At 38.2% G+C, this 17037-nt stretch overlaps 1 protein-coding gene across 15 annotated transcripts in view; it reads right to left on the bottom strand.

The window, feature by feature from the left end:
• KLF12 (KLF transcription factor 12) overlaps positions 1-17037 on the bottom strand; it is a 424047-nt gene that overhangs the window by 10400 nt on the left and 396610 nt on the right. For 14 of the 15 annotated variants that reach the window (XM_087435990.1, XM_087435986.1, XM_087435988.1 and 11 more), the window contains one exon: positions 16373-16530. In XM_087435990.1, the coding sequence (XP_087292116.1) occupies positions 16373-16530 (158 nt within the window). Of the gene's footprint in view, positions 1-14825; positions 15421-16372; positions 16531-17037 lie in introns of those variants that run through there. The other variant, XM_087435991.1, reaches the window with a different exon arrangement.

Raw genomic sequence — 17037 nt, 5'->3', positions numbered from 1 at the left:
TAAAATATGCAAAGGCTTTGCTGGGAAAAGATACACTATCCACTGTCCAAATGAGCTCCCGGGGGAGCGGGACAATAGTTGACCCAGGTGTGCTTTTTCCTGGCTCTCATTCAGAATGGAAGCCCTGTCCCCACGCAACCCCACAAAAACTGATCTCTCCTCTGCCCCTTCCATCCAATAGTCAACAACATGCTGCTTGATTACACATGGCCTCTGGTGAAAAAGGCCTCAGCCAGAGAAGGGAGCTCTTTGCCGATCCCTATGGATAGAGCTGCAAAGTTGAATATTGATAACCCCTCTTTACAGATGAAAACTGAGGCTCACTGTAGTGAAATAACTTGCCCAATGCCAATAAAAAGATGTGCTTGGTTGCAAATCCAGCGCTTTGCACTATGCTATAGTGGAATGGCTAATTCTTTCCCTACCTAAACTTTGTCACATCCTCATATAAAGTTCATTCTACTTTCTTAGGGACTCCCAAATTATTCACTTCCTATTTCTATTTAATCACCTCTCACAAAATATCATACAGATTTTGTTTAGATGCCTTTCTCCTCTACCAGTTTCTGAAAATGTGGAGGTCTAAGACCACGCCTCTACTATTTCAGTATTCCCAGAGCCTAGAATAGGTGCCAAGCAAGCGCGTGAATGAATTAATAAAACTGCAACACACGCACCCACACATACACACACAGAGGCATGTACACAGGAAACCACTAAGCCCTGTAAATGAGATGTACAAGTAATGCCTACATGGGAAAACTAGACCAAACTGGACCCAACATTTTTCATTCAACTGTTAAATAAATGCTGTTTATATGGGTCCTTTTGGGATCAAGCGGCCCTTTCAGAAGTGAGTGAATAGTATAGACCAGGTAAATCCAGAAATGTTGATGCATTCATTGTGGCCCAAGAAAGCTCCAGGTTACTCTGAAAGGGCTCCTTTCACGCAGAAGCCTACTCTATATCATTGGCAACTGTTAACATGCTTTTATTTACATGGCATCCCTATATGGTTTTTGAAATTTACATCATAAGCATGGGTTCTAATGAGCTGAGCTTGATATAAATCCTGTCTTCAAAAACACATCCATCTTTTGGGCACTGAGCTCAGCTAGCTGACTCTTTTGTCAGCAACAGGCATCTCCTAGCTATCTCCTGTGTTACTACGGAACCAGCTACAGAGACTGTAAGGACTAAGAGGGAAAGAATAAAGGATTTCCTTCATTGGGGAAAAGCATTTCTCAGTTGTGTGGTAGAAGGACGTATTTCTGTCTTGGTGAAGAAGTGTCATATGAGTATGACTGGGATTAGAAAAGCTGCCGGATCCTCACCTTGCCATTCCAGATAAAGCGAGAGGAAGGGGCTCCATAACTGGGATGGGCCAGGAAGTAAGCAGGGGCAAGGAGAAGGAGATGAGAGCTTCCAGGCTTATCCCAAGCAGGATGTTAGAGACTGATATGGCCCCTCCTAGGGACAGTTTATTGGCTCAGGAGGTCTTCTGATTTCCTTGTTTACCCAATTCAGGCACTCATTATTCTCTAATTTCATCCTCAAAACTATAATAGTCATACTTTTACTTTCATTTTGGCTGTTTAATAATGGTATTTGTGTTCTGTCCACTTGAAAATCTATAGCAGGGGGTGGTAAACTGTGGCCCCCAGGCCAAATCCAGTCTGTGTCCTTTTTTTGTGTGTAACCTGCAAGCTAAGAATGGTTTTTATACTTTTAAATGGTTGGAAAAAAACAAAAGAGGACTATTTCATGGCATGTGAAAATTATATGAAATTCAAATTTTAGTGTCCATAAATAAGCTTCTAGTGGAACATAGCCACATTCATTTGTTTATGGCTGTTTTCCAGTGATGACAGAATTGAGCTTTGCAACAGAGAACATAGCCTGCAATGCCTACGATATTTACTATCAGGCCCTTTACAAAAAGTTTGCTGACCCCTGATGCAAGGGAGAGGCATTTCTGATTTTTGTAGGCTTTCTGATTATGTTAACTTATTAAATTGGGGTATATAATACACAGTGTGAGCTTGAGATGGGTTGGGTGAAGGAATATTTTGGCTATAGAATAATCACTTATTTTCAACTTAGGATCCTCAATTAGAATTCTAATAGACTGTCAGCAATAAACGCACATGATATTTATGTGTATGTGTGATATTTTAAATTGAGAGTTCTGGGCAAGAGGAAATAAGTGATTCTCTGAAAAGGCTCACCTAATTCAATCAGTTTTTAAAATATCTTCAGGATCTTTTCTGCTCATCAGAAAAGTACAATAATGAAACGGTCTTACCTATGAAAGTGAGGGTCAGGATGGAGTAGGGTCCGGAATGTCTCTATATGGTTTACCTGGTAACCAAAGAGCAATGATTCTACACAGTGATGGAGCCCCACCCCACCCCTGCCTCCTTTCAATTCAGTTGTGCTACAAGGGCCACGATAATGAAGGATGATGAATTACTATTCTACTGAGCTATTGGAGGAGGACACACGGTGGGAACTCCTACAGAAAGTGGGAGGTTAGATGTTTGGCATCATTTCTAAGATGGATATTTTAAAGGGGGAGGGGCAGGGAAAGCAACAACGGATGGCAAGGATTTCTGTGAACCCATCAAAGTGGAGCAGAAAACAGTGCAAAATCTGAGAAGTATTCTGTGAGATGGAATCAAGTGCAATAAGCGATCATGAAAGACAAAGGAATAGGTCTCAAAAATACAAGAGGCAGATACGCCCCAACTACGTGAAAAAAACCAATGAAAATGATATGCAAGCTTATAAGCTGTTAGGGGCAAAGGGAATAATGAAGTACGTGTATAACAAAGAACGCAAACCTTCTCCACGGGTGCTGGGGGGGATAGAGGGAGGAACTATATCAGAAAATAGCAAACAATTATCTGAGTGATAAATGAGTTTTCCTTGAAAATTTTCTTATAAAAATGTATACTTTCTTTTTAATACCGCAAAAAGCCTTATGCATAATATTCCCTGCTGCCATTAATGAAACCAGAGTTTGGGTGTTCCCTCTCCATGCTTAATAAAAAAGAAGAAGAAAAAAGAAAAGATCTTCAAATCTCTCTTCAAAATTAGAGGCTGAGCTCTTGGGGCGGGGGGAGAGGAGATGGTTCCTCTGACTAGAGCGAGAGCTGGCTTCTGCACCTCACCCAAGAGAGACCTAGGTATCCATGATATCCGCCCAGCGCCCAGCATTTCTTTAACAAAGAAAAAAATCAATAAATGCTCTCTTTGGACTACTCAAGTTTTAGAAATGGATGCAAAAACAATTTTAGTGGCTAGTGCATTGTGTGAAACTGCACATTGTATTTTATGCTTGTGCTCTGAAGTGATTTAAAGGGTACAAACTTATAAACAAATTAAGATAGAAACTAACTTCATCATGTGAGTAAAAACTAACTAAAATGATAACTAAGTTTGTAAGATACATAGTAGTAGGCATAAACGAGCCCTGACAGGATATGATGAAGAACAAACAGAATCCTTCTTCCATCCTGCCTTCTTTCCTTTAAAAATTTGGTAGAAAGTAGAAAGCTAAATTTAACGTTAAAATGTCAGTGGTTGGGACAGAATGGTAGGTGAATTTTCCATGAAAATTTTCCTATGGAAAGAGTTGGCTTGGACAATAAAAGGAGTCAGGCACCTCCCAGAGCCTGTGCTTCTACTGTGCACAGCTGCTCTGCATCAAGCTGAATGATGGTGATAGTAAACACAATTTCCAGTAATTTCTTCAGGAATAGTGAATTGTCCTTAAACTCATTTGAATTAGAATTCTGCAAATGTGTTATTCAAAACTGTTTTCCCCAGAAATAAGCTAAAAATAAAAATAGCATGCTTACCTTCTTCCTTCCTTTTGTTTAACTCACAAGTACATTTAGAATCCTTAGTGGAAAATCTTTGAAAATATATTCAACGTTTTTCAAAATAATCAGAAGTGTTAACATATTTAACATTTTTCAAAACAATCAGAAGTTTTGACTCCACCATCAGATCATCTTTGATTATTGTTTCTAATCCTATGAAATAATGAAATTACAGAAAATAGTATGGTATATGTCTTTACCAATAAGTCTTAGTAAGTGACTGTTTTCTTTAAGTTGAGACATTAAGTTGCTAATGGATAAGAAAAATCAAAGGATACAAGCTGGGTGGAAATGGCTTAATACCAGGACACACCTTGCGGTACAGTTTATTAACTTCCAGGTCTTCAATTCTGAAGTGAAGGTCTCCATGTCCCACGTCAAACCTGTAAGCCATTTCCACCTTTTGTGTTAAAAAAAAAAAAAAAAAAGAATCTGACCATTTTTCAGCACCATCTGTCTTCTTCCAGTTCTTTAAAAAACCTGAACTATGAAAACCTCTGAAAAAGGAAAGTGTTAACCAAAACTAATAGTAAGAGCTTCTATTTTTTAAGGGGAAATAGTCCTGTAAAGACTAAAAAGAGCACATACCAAAAAAAAAGAGTGTTAATTTTCATTCTAAAACACTCTTTTTAACTCCACATTTGGGGCTCATGTTAAATACAATTTTATATGCATATTAACCAATTTGTGTGTGTGTGTCCTGGGAAAATAAAAACTCCCATCAGGGTTTTTTTTCTTGAACAGTCAACAAACTGATTTATTATGAGAACCGCTGTCTCTTTCAATTTTGGTTAAAGAAAAGGATTAAGAGTCACTAAATGCATTTCCATGACATTTACCCAGCAGAAGGCGTAATAAAGTCTAAAGAAAACACCAGGCATTGAATAGATTCCCAAAACCCACGAAACAAAAATAACTTTTTCAGGTACCTCCCATTTCACCACCTGAAATGCTGAAAGGTAAATGTGCGCTGAGACAAAAGACAGGTGCCCTTTCATATTAAAATGACGTGTGAGCAATACACATAAAAGGAATGTACAGTTTGAAAAAGCTCGGGTCAAACAAAACACCAATGTTCTCACATCAGCTTCTCTCTATTATTTTCTAAAGCAACTGAAAAGGAACACCTTTTGCAACAGGAAACATAGGCATTTTCTTCAGTTCAGAAGTGCATTTCTGAAATGTGTCCCTGTTTAACTTTTATAAAGTTATGGGGCCCCAGACACTGACAAATGAGCTTCATTACACTCAAGGTTCAACATATTTGCTGTGACGATCTGTTTCACTTGAGGAATGGTATTTGCATATGAAGGAAAAAAACCAGAATCAAGATTCCTATCTTGTCTGCTGGTTTCTGTTACATTAGTTTGAAGAAGTTCACAGAATTTTAGATCTGGAAGGAAATTAGGTACTTTTAAAATGAGGAAATAGAAACCTAGAGCTGAGATTACAAGGCCCCTGACTTGTCCAGAGGTGGACCAGGCTGCCTTCCCTGTTGGTGGTGTTAAGGTGGCATAAAATAGGGCAGGTTTTGAAATCAGGGAGAATGCACAGACAAATGCAGGCTCAGTCACCGATTTGCAATTCTATCTCAGGCTAGAGTTAAGTTTTCTGAAACACCGTTTCCCTGTCTGTAAAATGGGAACACTGTTCCTGTTGTGAAACTTAGAAGTACACATGCCACATGCCTGGCAAATAACAGGTGCTCAATAAGGGATATTTAATTTTATAGCTATGAAATTCAAGATTTTTCTGTTTTTCCTAAGAAACGTAAATAATATAAAGTTAAAAATAGATCATGTTTGTTATTTTCAAGGAACGAATTAAGGTTTTCAGGTAAATGGATGACATCCTGATCCTGATTTTCCTAACATTTTAAGTAAAAAACTACTTCACAGGCCAAGTAGACCAATCTATTCTATAGTTTGATCAATTTGGTCTTGTCAATTCAATCAAACAGTGATCAATATGTTATTCTCTGTCACACTGAATTGTCTGCACTGAATTAACTATCTTTTTCATTATGTGTAAACAAGGCCATCTGGGTCTGTTTTTTCTTCTCCATGCAATTCTATAATGGATTTCTTTGATGAAAATAATATTTGCTAAAGCATATAGCACTTTCCATGTACCACACTTTGCTCTAAGAGCTTTATGGATCTGAACTCTAACTCTGACACTTCCTAATGAAGTAGTTGTAGTAACCAACCCCATTTCACCCAGAGTTAGTATGTGGTGGAGGTGAGATCTGAACCCTGGGAGTCTGACACCAAAGTTCATGGTCTTAACCACGACTCTATAATGCCTCTCAGTACTTTAAATCACTGCTTTAATAAACCAGGCTATCCGGTCAGAACTAGACAAGCAGACTGAGACTATGAATTAGTACTTATAAGACAGACATGTGTTAACACAAAGGTTAGCCCTTCTCATCCAGAAATCGAATATAAACGAACTAAAATATCCTATAATAAAAACATACTTTATTGAAAGCAGAAAGTTCAAGGTCTAAGGATAATACTTTATTTGGCTGTTCTGAGGTTATATTTTCATGTAGTGACAATATTTATTTTCCTATGTTTCTGGTTACATTTTCCTGAATTTCTTTGTAGAGACCTCTTCCTTTACCTGTCACATAAATGTTTACCAAGATTTTGACCTTGACTTCTTCTCACCTGCATATGCTCTCCTTGGCTCCCACGTTTTCCACCACAAGTTATAAAGGAAAGATTACTAAGTATCTACACCTGTCTTTCTCCTACGCTCCATAAAGGGGTACGGGAACATTTCCAATTGGCAGTCCAAAAGCAACCTTAACAGGACCCAAACTTTACTCACTCTCTACCACTTAAATAAGACATGTTCCTCCTTCTGTTTTGCTATCTGGAAAAAAGGGAACCCCATTTACTCAGATGTCAAGTCATAAATCTCTCCAGTTGGAGAGATTTCTTGGACTCTCTCCTGTTATTCTCTACCTGCCCCCAACCCAATTATTCCATCTGCCAGTTCTGCCTTTCAGATATCTGTCCAGCTGTCCTCTCCAGTTTATCCCCACAGTGGTGGTCTGCCTTTCTTTAGATTCTGGCCATCTTTCACCAATACCAGCTTCTAACAGTTCTGTTACCCTGTCTTATGTCTTACTCCCTCCAATTTATTGTCTACACTGTACTGAACGAAAACTTTCTGAAAGACAATCTGATCATGTTACTCCTCAGCACCCTGGGCACACCTGTATTAAAACTCGCATCAAACCCCACTGTGGTTGCTGGTTTTCCTGTCTGCCCATCCCAGTTGGCAGTGTGGTACTGAGGATGGCTTTGAGCTTTCTTCATCTCTGTATCCCCAGGGCCTACCACAGTGCTCTGCGCTAATAAACACTTGTTGATTAAGTGAATGAAGCTACTTTCATTTAAATATCTCATATTCTTTTAAAAATATAACAGACAAAAGTCAACATAAGAGTAATCTATTTTGTGAAACAAAGAGAATCTATCACTTGTATTTTACCCATTCTACGATTTTTTCTATTCTAATGAATTAAAACATATATTTTTAAAAAGGAAAATAAATTTGGGAGGTTTTATTTAAAACTAGTGTCATTTAAAGGTCCAGCCTGCAAACAAATATCTCCTTTTAAACCTTTAAAATTAGTAACACAACGTGATTGAGTCTTCCATTTTGTTGCTCAAGTGAGCATTAATTATTTTAATTTTTAAAACAATATATTTACTTTATAATTCTTTTTACTCTTAGTCACAAAGATTTTTTTATTGAATTATCTTAAGCATTATAAATAAACATTATTTTTGTATATTCTTTAATGATAAATATATTTTTTACAAAAATACAGTTCCTCAGTATCTTTAATAATTCCATTAAAATCATATATTTATATTAAGTAGTAGTTAATTTTGTCATTCAGGATACGATAACCAACACTTATAACCTAGTTATTCTTTGGCAGAACATGAGAAAGTGCAAGGGTTGGGGCTATTATTACCCCACTCCTCCTTACAACACAGTTTTGATGGCTGAATGGAAACAAATCCAAAAGCAAAGGATAGAAAATGGGGTGCATGATCATAAGATCCCACGGCATTTTTAACTTGCCACTGTCACTGATGATCTGCGTGCTAACACAAACAGGATTAAGAAACAAAACCCGTTTAGTATTTGATTTACTTAATTGAGGTAATAATTGGTAGGCTGTTTTAGAAGCTTTTTTCTAAATCTATGAAAAAGATGAATTTATTTTTTAAATAAATGAGGTAACACTTTAAAAACCAAATTGAACTGAAAATGTACAGCATTGGTACCTACATTTGGATAACTGTAAATCTTAGGTTCAACATGTTTCTAAATAGTAACTCTCTATGGCAGGATAAAGTAACTCCCTTTCCATAAACAAAAACAAGTGCAACACCTTCACAGCATTTTGTTCCTCATCTACATTTTTCAGTTTCCTTTTTAGAGGTGGTACTTTAGTGCCTGTTCGCATGGGTTGGTGATGTTCACCACATCCCTGCAGTCAGGACCAATTACCCCTTCAGTGCTGCTGTAGCAATTTGTATGGAGCTCATTCATGGCTTTTCTATCATGGTTTCCACTGGTGGATATTTGCAGATGAGGCCGTCTCCCCTACCAGATTTAGAACTCCTTGCTGTCTTCATCCTTACAGCGCACCCATTACTATTCAGAGAGCTGTGCCCAAGCAAGCTCTCAAGAGAGCTGCCTATTTAATTATTAATGCTTCTGGTCCTTGTCTTCTCACTTGCTTTCTAACAAAGCAAAATTTTAGTAGACTGGCAAGAAAGACCAGTTCACATTAATGAAAAGCCTTAAAAATAGACCATTTAAAGTTGCCTGCTGGGCCGGCCCCGTGGCTTGGTGGTTAAGTGAGCGCGCTCCACTGCTAGCGGCCCGGGTTCGGATCCCGGGCTCGCACCGACGCGCTGCTTCTCCGGCCATGCTGAGGCCGCGTCCACATACAGCAACTAGAAGGATGTGCAGCTATGACACACAACTATCTACTGGGGCTTTGGGGGGAAAAAATAAATAAATAAAATCTTTAAAGTTGCCTGCTATCTTATCACTTCAAAGTACCCTAATGACCAACTCTAAACAGATAGGTACTGCTGGTTGGACATGCATACAATGTGGCTCTAGTGTGGAAAGACTGGCAGGTTATTAGCAAACTTGTCTGAGCCCAGGTGTAGTGACAGCAGCACAGGTTCTAGAGAAACCGGAATTTGAATCCCAGATCTACTGCTTGTCTACTACGTGACAGTGGACAAGTGCTCTAACCTGTAAAGGGATTTACAGATGCGATTAAAATATGTGAAGCACTAGCAGACCCGAGCACTGCACCTGGGACCTGGCAGGTCCTCAGAAATGACAGCTCTCTCCCACCTAACAGTGTCCATGTTTGTTCATAGCATTCTTTAGTCCTAACCACACACGCCAGACATCTTCAAAGTCCCCCTCTCCCCTACCCTCCTGTCCAATCAGATGCCATGCCCTGTGGTTTCTACTGCTCCAATGTTTCCCACATACCTTCCTTTCTGACCATTGAACCACTGCTACAGGGAAATGTCCAAGTGCTCAAGGGTCATGGAGGAAGGAATTCTACCACCTAGGGAAGGAGGGTGGTAAGAGAGCTTAACAGAGAAGGTGACACTGAGGCACTTTTGAAAAATAAACAGGAGTTTACCAACTAAAGAAGCAGGAAGAAAGAAGGCACCTTGACAGGCCATTCCAGGTAGAGGGAAGAATGTGTGAATGAGCTCCATATAGCTGGGTGCATCTGGAGAGTCATTTATTTGTATGGCTGAGGAATAGGGGCAATTGGGATAGGGCCAGCAAATGAGGTTTAACAGAGAGGAGTCAGATGAGAAGGGCCTTGCATGCCCAGGTAGGAAGGTGTCCCCAAATTCCCTGACCATGATAGACAGCTGCCATTGTGTTTTTTTGTCATTTTGCTTGGACCTTAATTATAGGGCTTTGCACACTTGGTCTTTGTTATGACTATTCATATGAGTCTTATAGTCTTATTTAGCACACTTATGGACAAGTTCACTGAAAAGGGGGCTATGCCTTTTTCTGCCTCTTTCAAGAAATAATCTATAGTGCCTTAGGCATAGAAAATGCTCAATAAAGACTTGTCTTGGGCCGGCCCCATGGCTTAGCGGTTGAGTGCGCGCGCTCCGCTGCTGGCGGCCGGGGTTCGGATCCCGGGCGCGCACCGACGCACCGCTTCTCCGGCCATGCTGAGGCCGCGTCCCACATACAGCAACTAGAAGGACGTGCAGCTATGACATACAACTATCTACTGCGGCTTTGGGGGGAAATAAATAAATAAATAAAATCTTTAAAAAAAAAAAAAAAGACTTGTCTTGTTGCATTTGTCTATGAATGGGTCCTTTCAAGTGGAAGACTATGTTTTACCAAGTATTTTAAATATATTCCTTAAAAGATTATTTATACTATCACTTCATTAAAATGATGACAAAAAGAGCTTATTAAACAACAGCTTTACTCCAACTTTTTCTGAATTATATAAATTTTAAATTAGTAGAGTCTGAAATAAAGAGACTATATAATTATAGTTGATTGTGATGAGTGTATACTACATTATCCAAACATTTTGCCTCGAACCCATTGCTCACAATAACACATATCTATGTATCAATATCCATACATACACAATTTCAATTCGACAAATAATTATTGAGTTCCTACGATGTGTTAGTCACTGTATCTCCTGAGGATATAAAAACAACGCCCCCTGCACACATTTACACAACAACTTGCTATGTTTATGTTCAAAATTAAAAATGAATGAGAAAACCTGAGATTCATAGAGTTCAGTAGCTTGTCTAAGTTCACCAACCAGTTAGGAGTCAATGACAGATTCAAACTTTTGTCTCTTGACTTCAAATTTAGTGCTATTTCTATTATAGTTTCCTATTTCTCAGCAGTTACCAATATAGCTCATATTTGTGAGCTGTTTGGTCAGGACTTACAAACAATTTATCAGGAGAGATTTTTACCTGAAAAATGTCAGTTTGTTCTTAAGTGATTAATTATCTTGGCATCACTAAGCCCTATGCTTTATTTAACAATGAATCTAGACAGAGGGTCTGACATGGAGCTTAAATGTGGAATGAGTTATTTAATTAATGAAGACAGATGTGAAATTATAAGCAGCACCCCACTACTGGAAGGTAAGATCTAGCAACCGCAAGACTTGTGAACAAAAAGCCACCAAGATGCACAGCTGTCACAAAGCCCATGATTTTCCTTGTAGGAATATCATCAAACCATTTCATAATCTTATCAAGTAAAATAAGATGTCAAATTAGAAGCAAGAAATATAGGAATAGCAGTGAGAAGTGATGAGGCAAGTAAAACAGTAAAAAAGCATGCAAGCATTTAGGATCTGTGTGTGTGTGGGTGTGTGTGTGTGTGTATTCCAAACGCATAATTATCTGATATTAATTATAGCACGTATTAGTTACAAAGGCTTCATTCCTCAAGGGAACAGCTAAATAATGCATCATTTCTTTCATTTGTAAAGGTAGGGAAGGATATATTTTAGAGAATTTGAAATAAAAATTAGTTAATATTTTTAAAGCATCTATATGAGTTAACTTCCTTGATGTGTAAAATTTAGATATGACTTATTTTTGATAAAGCCAGACAGATAAGAAATGTGACTGCTTTACATTTGCTAATTTTTAAAATTTAGGTGTATAGTTTTCACATGAGTTAAAATGAATATTAGACAAGATTGGCTAAATGAGCCTCATAGATTTATTAAAGAGGACAATATCAAGTTGGAATATAAAATATTTCTGGATTTATTTGAAACTGAATATTTTTATATGTTGAAATTACTTTTTAAAAAATCTGGTTTTAAATTTATCTTTATCTTGCTTTTTTCTTATTCATCATTAAATTGTAATATTCTGCAGAACACTGATAATCACATCAGGTCTTACAAACCACCAGAGGGTTCTAGTTCACTCTTTTTCAAACCCTTAGACTAGACCCAACATTTGGTTGTAGTACACCATCTAGTGGCTGTAGGAATCACTGATGCCTGGGTGTTATTTGCTTGTACCGCATTTTAGAAAATACTACAGCATATATTTTTAGAAAACAATGAGAATTCTATACAGCAATACCAAATTCATAAAACTATTTTCTTCTAAAATTCACATTTAAATCATTTAATAAGCAATAAAATTCTTAAAATGAAATGAGAAAAATTCGTAGTACATAATAGTTATGTATAGCACAGATTTAAATGACCATTAATTTAAATACACTGCATATTCATTCAACACCGCACAGTGTTTCATGCAGAGAAGACACAATTTAGACCAATGAATAGAAACAATGTACCTGCTGACAATCACACATATATGATTGCTGAGATATATGTTTCTTTTCCTCCTTTTTAACGTGCCTTAAATGATTTACCACAGGCAGGTGTTAGAAAAGGCATTTAAAAATATTTGGTCAAATCTTTATGTTATTATCTAAACTGCACATTCATGAATATATACTTTATTTTTAAATGTAAAAACGCACTCGTTAGCATTTCTTTTCTTTACTCAAAATTCCTTGCTAATATCTGGAAAATATTCTTCTTTCACACTCTTACAAATATGTTTAATTTACTGTAAAAGTCCCAAACAAACAGATGACTGATCATGTACGAAAAAGCACAAAAGATCAAGTGTTACAGGTAAAATTAACGTGACTTTCTCAAAGAAAGTTTCTCACTGCTACCTGCTCACCTCCCATAGCGTGCGTAGTTCTCATAAGTCATCTGTTATAATCCCAAGCTCCTCATTAATTATTATTGGTCACACACAAAGAACTTACTCAATATGCCTGAAGCAAAGGTAAGGCTAAGAAGATATTTATTAAAAGCAACACCAGCCAACCTGAATCCCTATAGAAGTAGTGTTGACTTCATTTTGAACACGAAGCTTTGAAATCTTGCATATAATTATACATCAGAAACCGGTATGGGCTCACTTTGAACCTGTGACAGCAAATCAATCAAATTTCATTCTTTTGAAAAATGTTATTACTTGACTGATAGTTCAGGAGACTACGCCTTGCATCGAGAAAAGTATCTCTCTGCTAAGTGGATGAATGGACTTGGCATATCTTGGTTTGGGGCAAGGACTCACAAGGACTTTTTTGAGGTAGCTGTGAGATCGAGAAATGTGGAATGGAGGGAGGACAATTAGGTGGATTCTTAGCTATTGGTTAATAAACTAAGACCCATTTTGATGCAGGTCTCTAGGATCACATCTCAGTGTTTTTTCTTTGAACCTGTTCTTCTTAATACCTGGCAAAAATGGAGAAGCTGAAAGAGAGAGCTAAAATACTAAAAGCAAGATAGGCAGGGAGAGGTTTCAAAGTCATTTCAATTTATTAGAATAATGGGCCCAAATCAATAAAATGGATATAGAGTAATTATTTCCCAGACTAAAAAAGATATGTGCAGCCCTCCTAATAATGATTTTATAGATTCTACAGATGATAGATTCCTGTATCTTCCATAAGAGATCAGTCAGCCTGTGGCTCAACATTTCCAGTGAGAGGAAACTCACTGCTCCCAAGGGAGCCATCAATTGAGGGACAGGTCCAACTATAAATACAACATTGTATGTTTAGGTTTAAAAGAAATCAGTTATAGGTAGAGGGGATGAACAAGATCTAGTTTTCAGCAGTTTTTGATTTAGATGACCTAACAGAGAGAGTCAACTGCTAAAAGACTTAACATTATCTTTGCATCTATTAAGAGAAGTCCATTAACAGGACCTCTTACCTCAATTTGTGGTATGAAAACTTTAAGAGACACAGTGATAAGATGAAGTCTATCTAGAAAAACGTGTTTGAGAGAGCTGAGGGTGTCTGACTTGGAGAAACAGAGATGCCAGTGGTTCATGACAGGGTTTGAGGAGCACCAGGACCAGGAAGTGAAAAATCAGTGTGATAACTGGAGCTATCCCATTCAAGCAGAAGGTACTGAGAGCCAAACAATGCCATAAGAGACAATTCAGCACTGCAAGAGATGAGGACTCTGCCCTCACAAATTTCACCCAACTTGTCTTACAGAAGAATAAGCTTTGTCACTCGAAGTACTTAAGGAGAGGTGGGAAAATTACTGGTGTGAGAACAATACCCAACCAGGAGCCACACTTGTGTAAAGGAGATAATGACAGCTGCCATCACCAGGTTGTTGTAAGGATCAAATAAAGAAAAGATGTGTAAGTGTGCAGAAAACTGCATAGTAGTGACTTGTTCTCTCTGAGAGATGACATGCAAGGGATTCCCCTAATTAGGAAACAAACTGGACTCTGTGACATACGAGGTCCATTTGGAGTCTATGATTTCATCTTATTAATAACGTAAGCTAATTAATTCTGCGTTAGCATTCAAGGTTTATACTGCTTTGAACTATAATGCATACATCATTTCTTCCCTGTTTCATAGTATACGTTAAAACCAGTAAGATGCAATCCTATAATGCCATGGAGTTAAATCCTTTCACAGTACCTACTTAAAACTTCTCCTCTCTTGCACTGTTCATCACTTGGATAAATGGAATGGGGGGGGGGGTCTGTGTGAAAATGAGGCTAATATGTATTTCAGAAAGTTTAAGGAAAATAGGAAGAAATAAAAATATACGATGATTCACTGAAGTAATTCTTTTTTTTCTACCAGAAATGCTCCCATAAGAAGTCAGTCATATGACCTGATCATACTTACTACTATGATTTGTGTTCGCTATCTGCTAATAGGATGGAACACGCTTATTTGACTTTCATGTCTTCATATTCATTCTTTACCTTAATAATAAGGAAATTGATTCAAAAATAATGCTTAAGAAATAGAGGAAAATCTCTCCTGGGGAAGTTCAGAATCAATGGAGAGGGAAGAATCTGGAATTAAGTAGAAAAGGGAAAGGATTGGGAGCAGGGAAGAAAGATGGAAGGGGCAGTTTGAAAAATGTGTTGAATTATCTTAGAAATATGAAAAGTATAACACATTAGATGAGCAAAAGTAAACTCCAGATTCTATAATGCTTTTCTGACTTCAGGCAAGCCTCCTATGCCATAACTTCATCATAAAAAAATGGTACTCTGCCTCAACGTTCAGAGACATGAAGTAGTCTCTCTAAAGCAGCTTTGAAGATAGTCTGATGTAACAACATGATTAAGAATGCTGATTTAAATGATTTTGCTACCTCAACTGGGAAATGGTTTATATAGCATGGTTATTTTAAATATTTGAGAAGGCAATACTATTTACACAGCCCCACGGGAGTCTGTTATAGTTGAAGTTTCCAGTTAGAGGCAGGTGCTGGAGTCTGATTCCTGTTGAGGACAGTCACTGGACTGGGCTTGCTCGATCTGTGACACGTTGCTACCAGGAATGTGTGGGAATGAATTTCCCTCTTCCATCTGCTTCTTTGAGCTTCACACATTCCAGTTACCAGTCACTTTTCCTACAAAAGACAGTGTAATTGTGGGGCCCCCCTCTCACATTCAGTCTCTTCCCAGAGGCTCCCCTTGATGGCACCCAACAGCCTCCAGAAGCCAAGGAAGCCAGGCCATGCTGGCTGAAGGTCATACAAGGCAGAGGATGCATGTGGCGGGTAGGGCGCTAAGGGAAGAGTCATCAGCTTATTTCCTGAGTGGGTGGATGGGTGGGCAGGTGGATGGGTAAATGGATGGATGGATGGCTAGGTGGATAGGTAGATGGGTGGGTAGATGGATGGATGGGTGGATGGGTAGGTGGGTGGATGGATGAGGTGGACGGATGGATGGTGACAAAGTTAGTGAATCACTTGTGGTCTCAATTTCCTTCTCTTTAAAGTGTGAATATTAAAAATCCTCTCGATATACAAAAAAATACCAGTGAGAATCAAATGAAATCATGTGGAAATATTTTTGTAAACTCCTCACAGTACTATGTAAATGTCAGTTTTATTATATTTTTTTGGTTTATTTGTTTGGTTTTTTTGGCGGACGAGATCTAGGAGAGAAAAACATGATCTAAGTGGTGGTTAAAATGCTAACTTTGAGAGAAGAGAATAATTTTGTTCAGCTTGTTGTTTGATGTGCTATGTGGACATTTTAAAACCTGATAAACTAGACAATGATTAAGTGGCTGGTGATGCTGATCATGAAAAAGACTAGATCCCTGTGTTCACACCATTATAAAAAGTCCTTAAGGCATACAAGAAATACTTCTTGGCTGCTAAAGGTCACTAAGTCCTAAGCACTTTCAACTGAGAGAGGGAATGCATTCTGCTCAGAAAGGAACTAGACTCGAGATGCACGTAAGATGGGTGAGTACAAAATACCATTCCAGCACACTCATGGCTCCGGAGTCAAGCAGCTGACCCTTTCTGGACTCTCACTGACTCTCAGGTGAGAAGCCCTGCGGAGCTGTACCTGTATGTGTCCTTCGATGAGCCTTCAGGTGAGAACTTTTTGTGTACACTTTGTTGCATCCCTCAAAATCACATCTGTGGATACGCCGTTTTCTGGAGTCTGGGGATTCAGACCGTCTCTGGCGTCTTGTGCTCTCAATACTAAATGGTGAAATTGAACTGGAAAAAGAAAAAGTGGAGTTAATGGTGAGAAACACAGCACTCTGTTTTGGTTCTCGTGACATGAGACCTTAGTCTCACAGTCTATAGCTTCAAACAGACTCAGGGCCCCATGTCCACATTTCCCGCTGTCACTTTCGCGGACACATTTCATTTCTTAATCTCAAAGGCAGGCAGCTTGACCTGTTTCTGGTGAAACATTCCTAGGGAGAGAAAGACATGCTTAAAATAACAACAAGACAAAACTGAAAACTAAATGAAAAGTGGTAGGTGAGTAGATCGTCAATACCAAAAGAAACAACCTGGTGGTGTTAAAATTATATCTAGAAGTTTTGAACTTCTGCATCCACTTAGAAAGAATATTTTAGGAAGCCCTGCTATAGACAAATGACACAATGAATGCACTTAATAAGTAACATGAGGGTCTTAATTGCATGTGACAACATATAAATTCGTGTAAAATCACAATGTACATTTCAAAACAAGTGAGAAATGACATCAGTACAT

Source organism: Ceratotherium simum, chromosome 10 (genome assembly GCF_057802395.1).
Source record: "Ceratotherium simum simum isolate JZ-2026a chromosome 10, ASM5780239v1, whole genome shotgun sequence".
Classification (NCBI taxonomy): domain Eukaryota; kingdom Metazoa; phylum Chordata; class Mammalia; order Perissodactyla; family Rhinocerotidae; genus Ceratotherium; species Ceratotherium simum.
The sequence above is the reverse complement of the archived record's forward strand: the minus strand, read 5'-3'. Positions and strand labels throughout refer to the sequence as shown.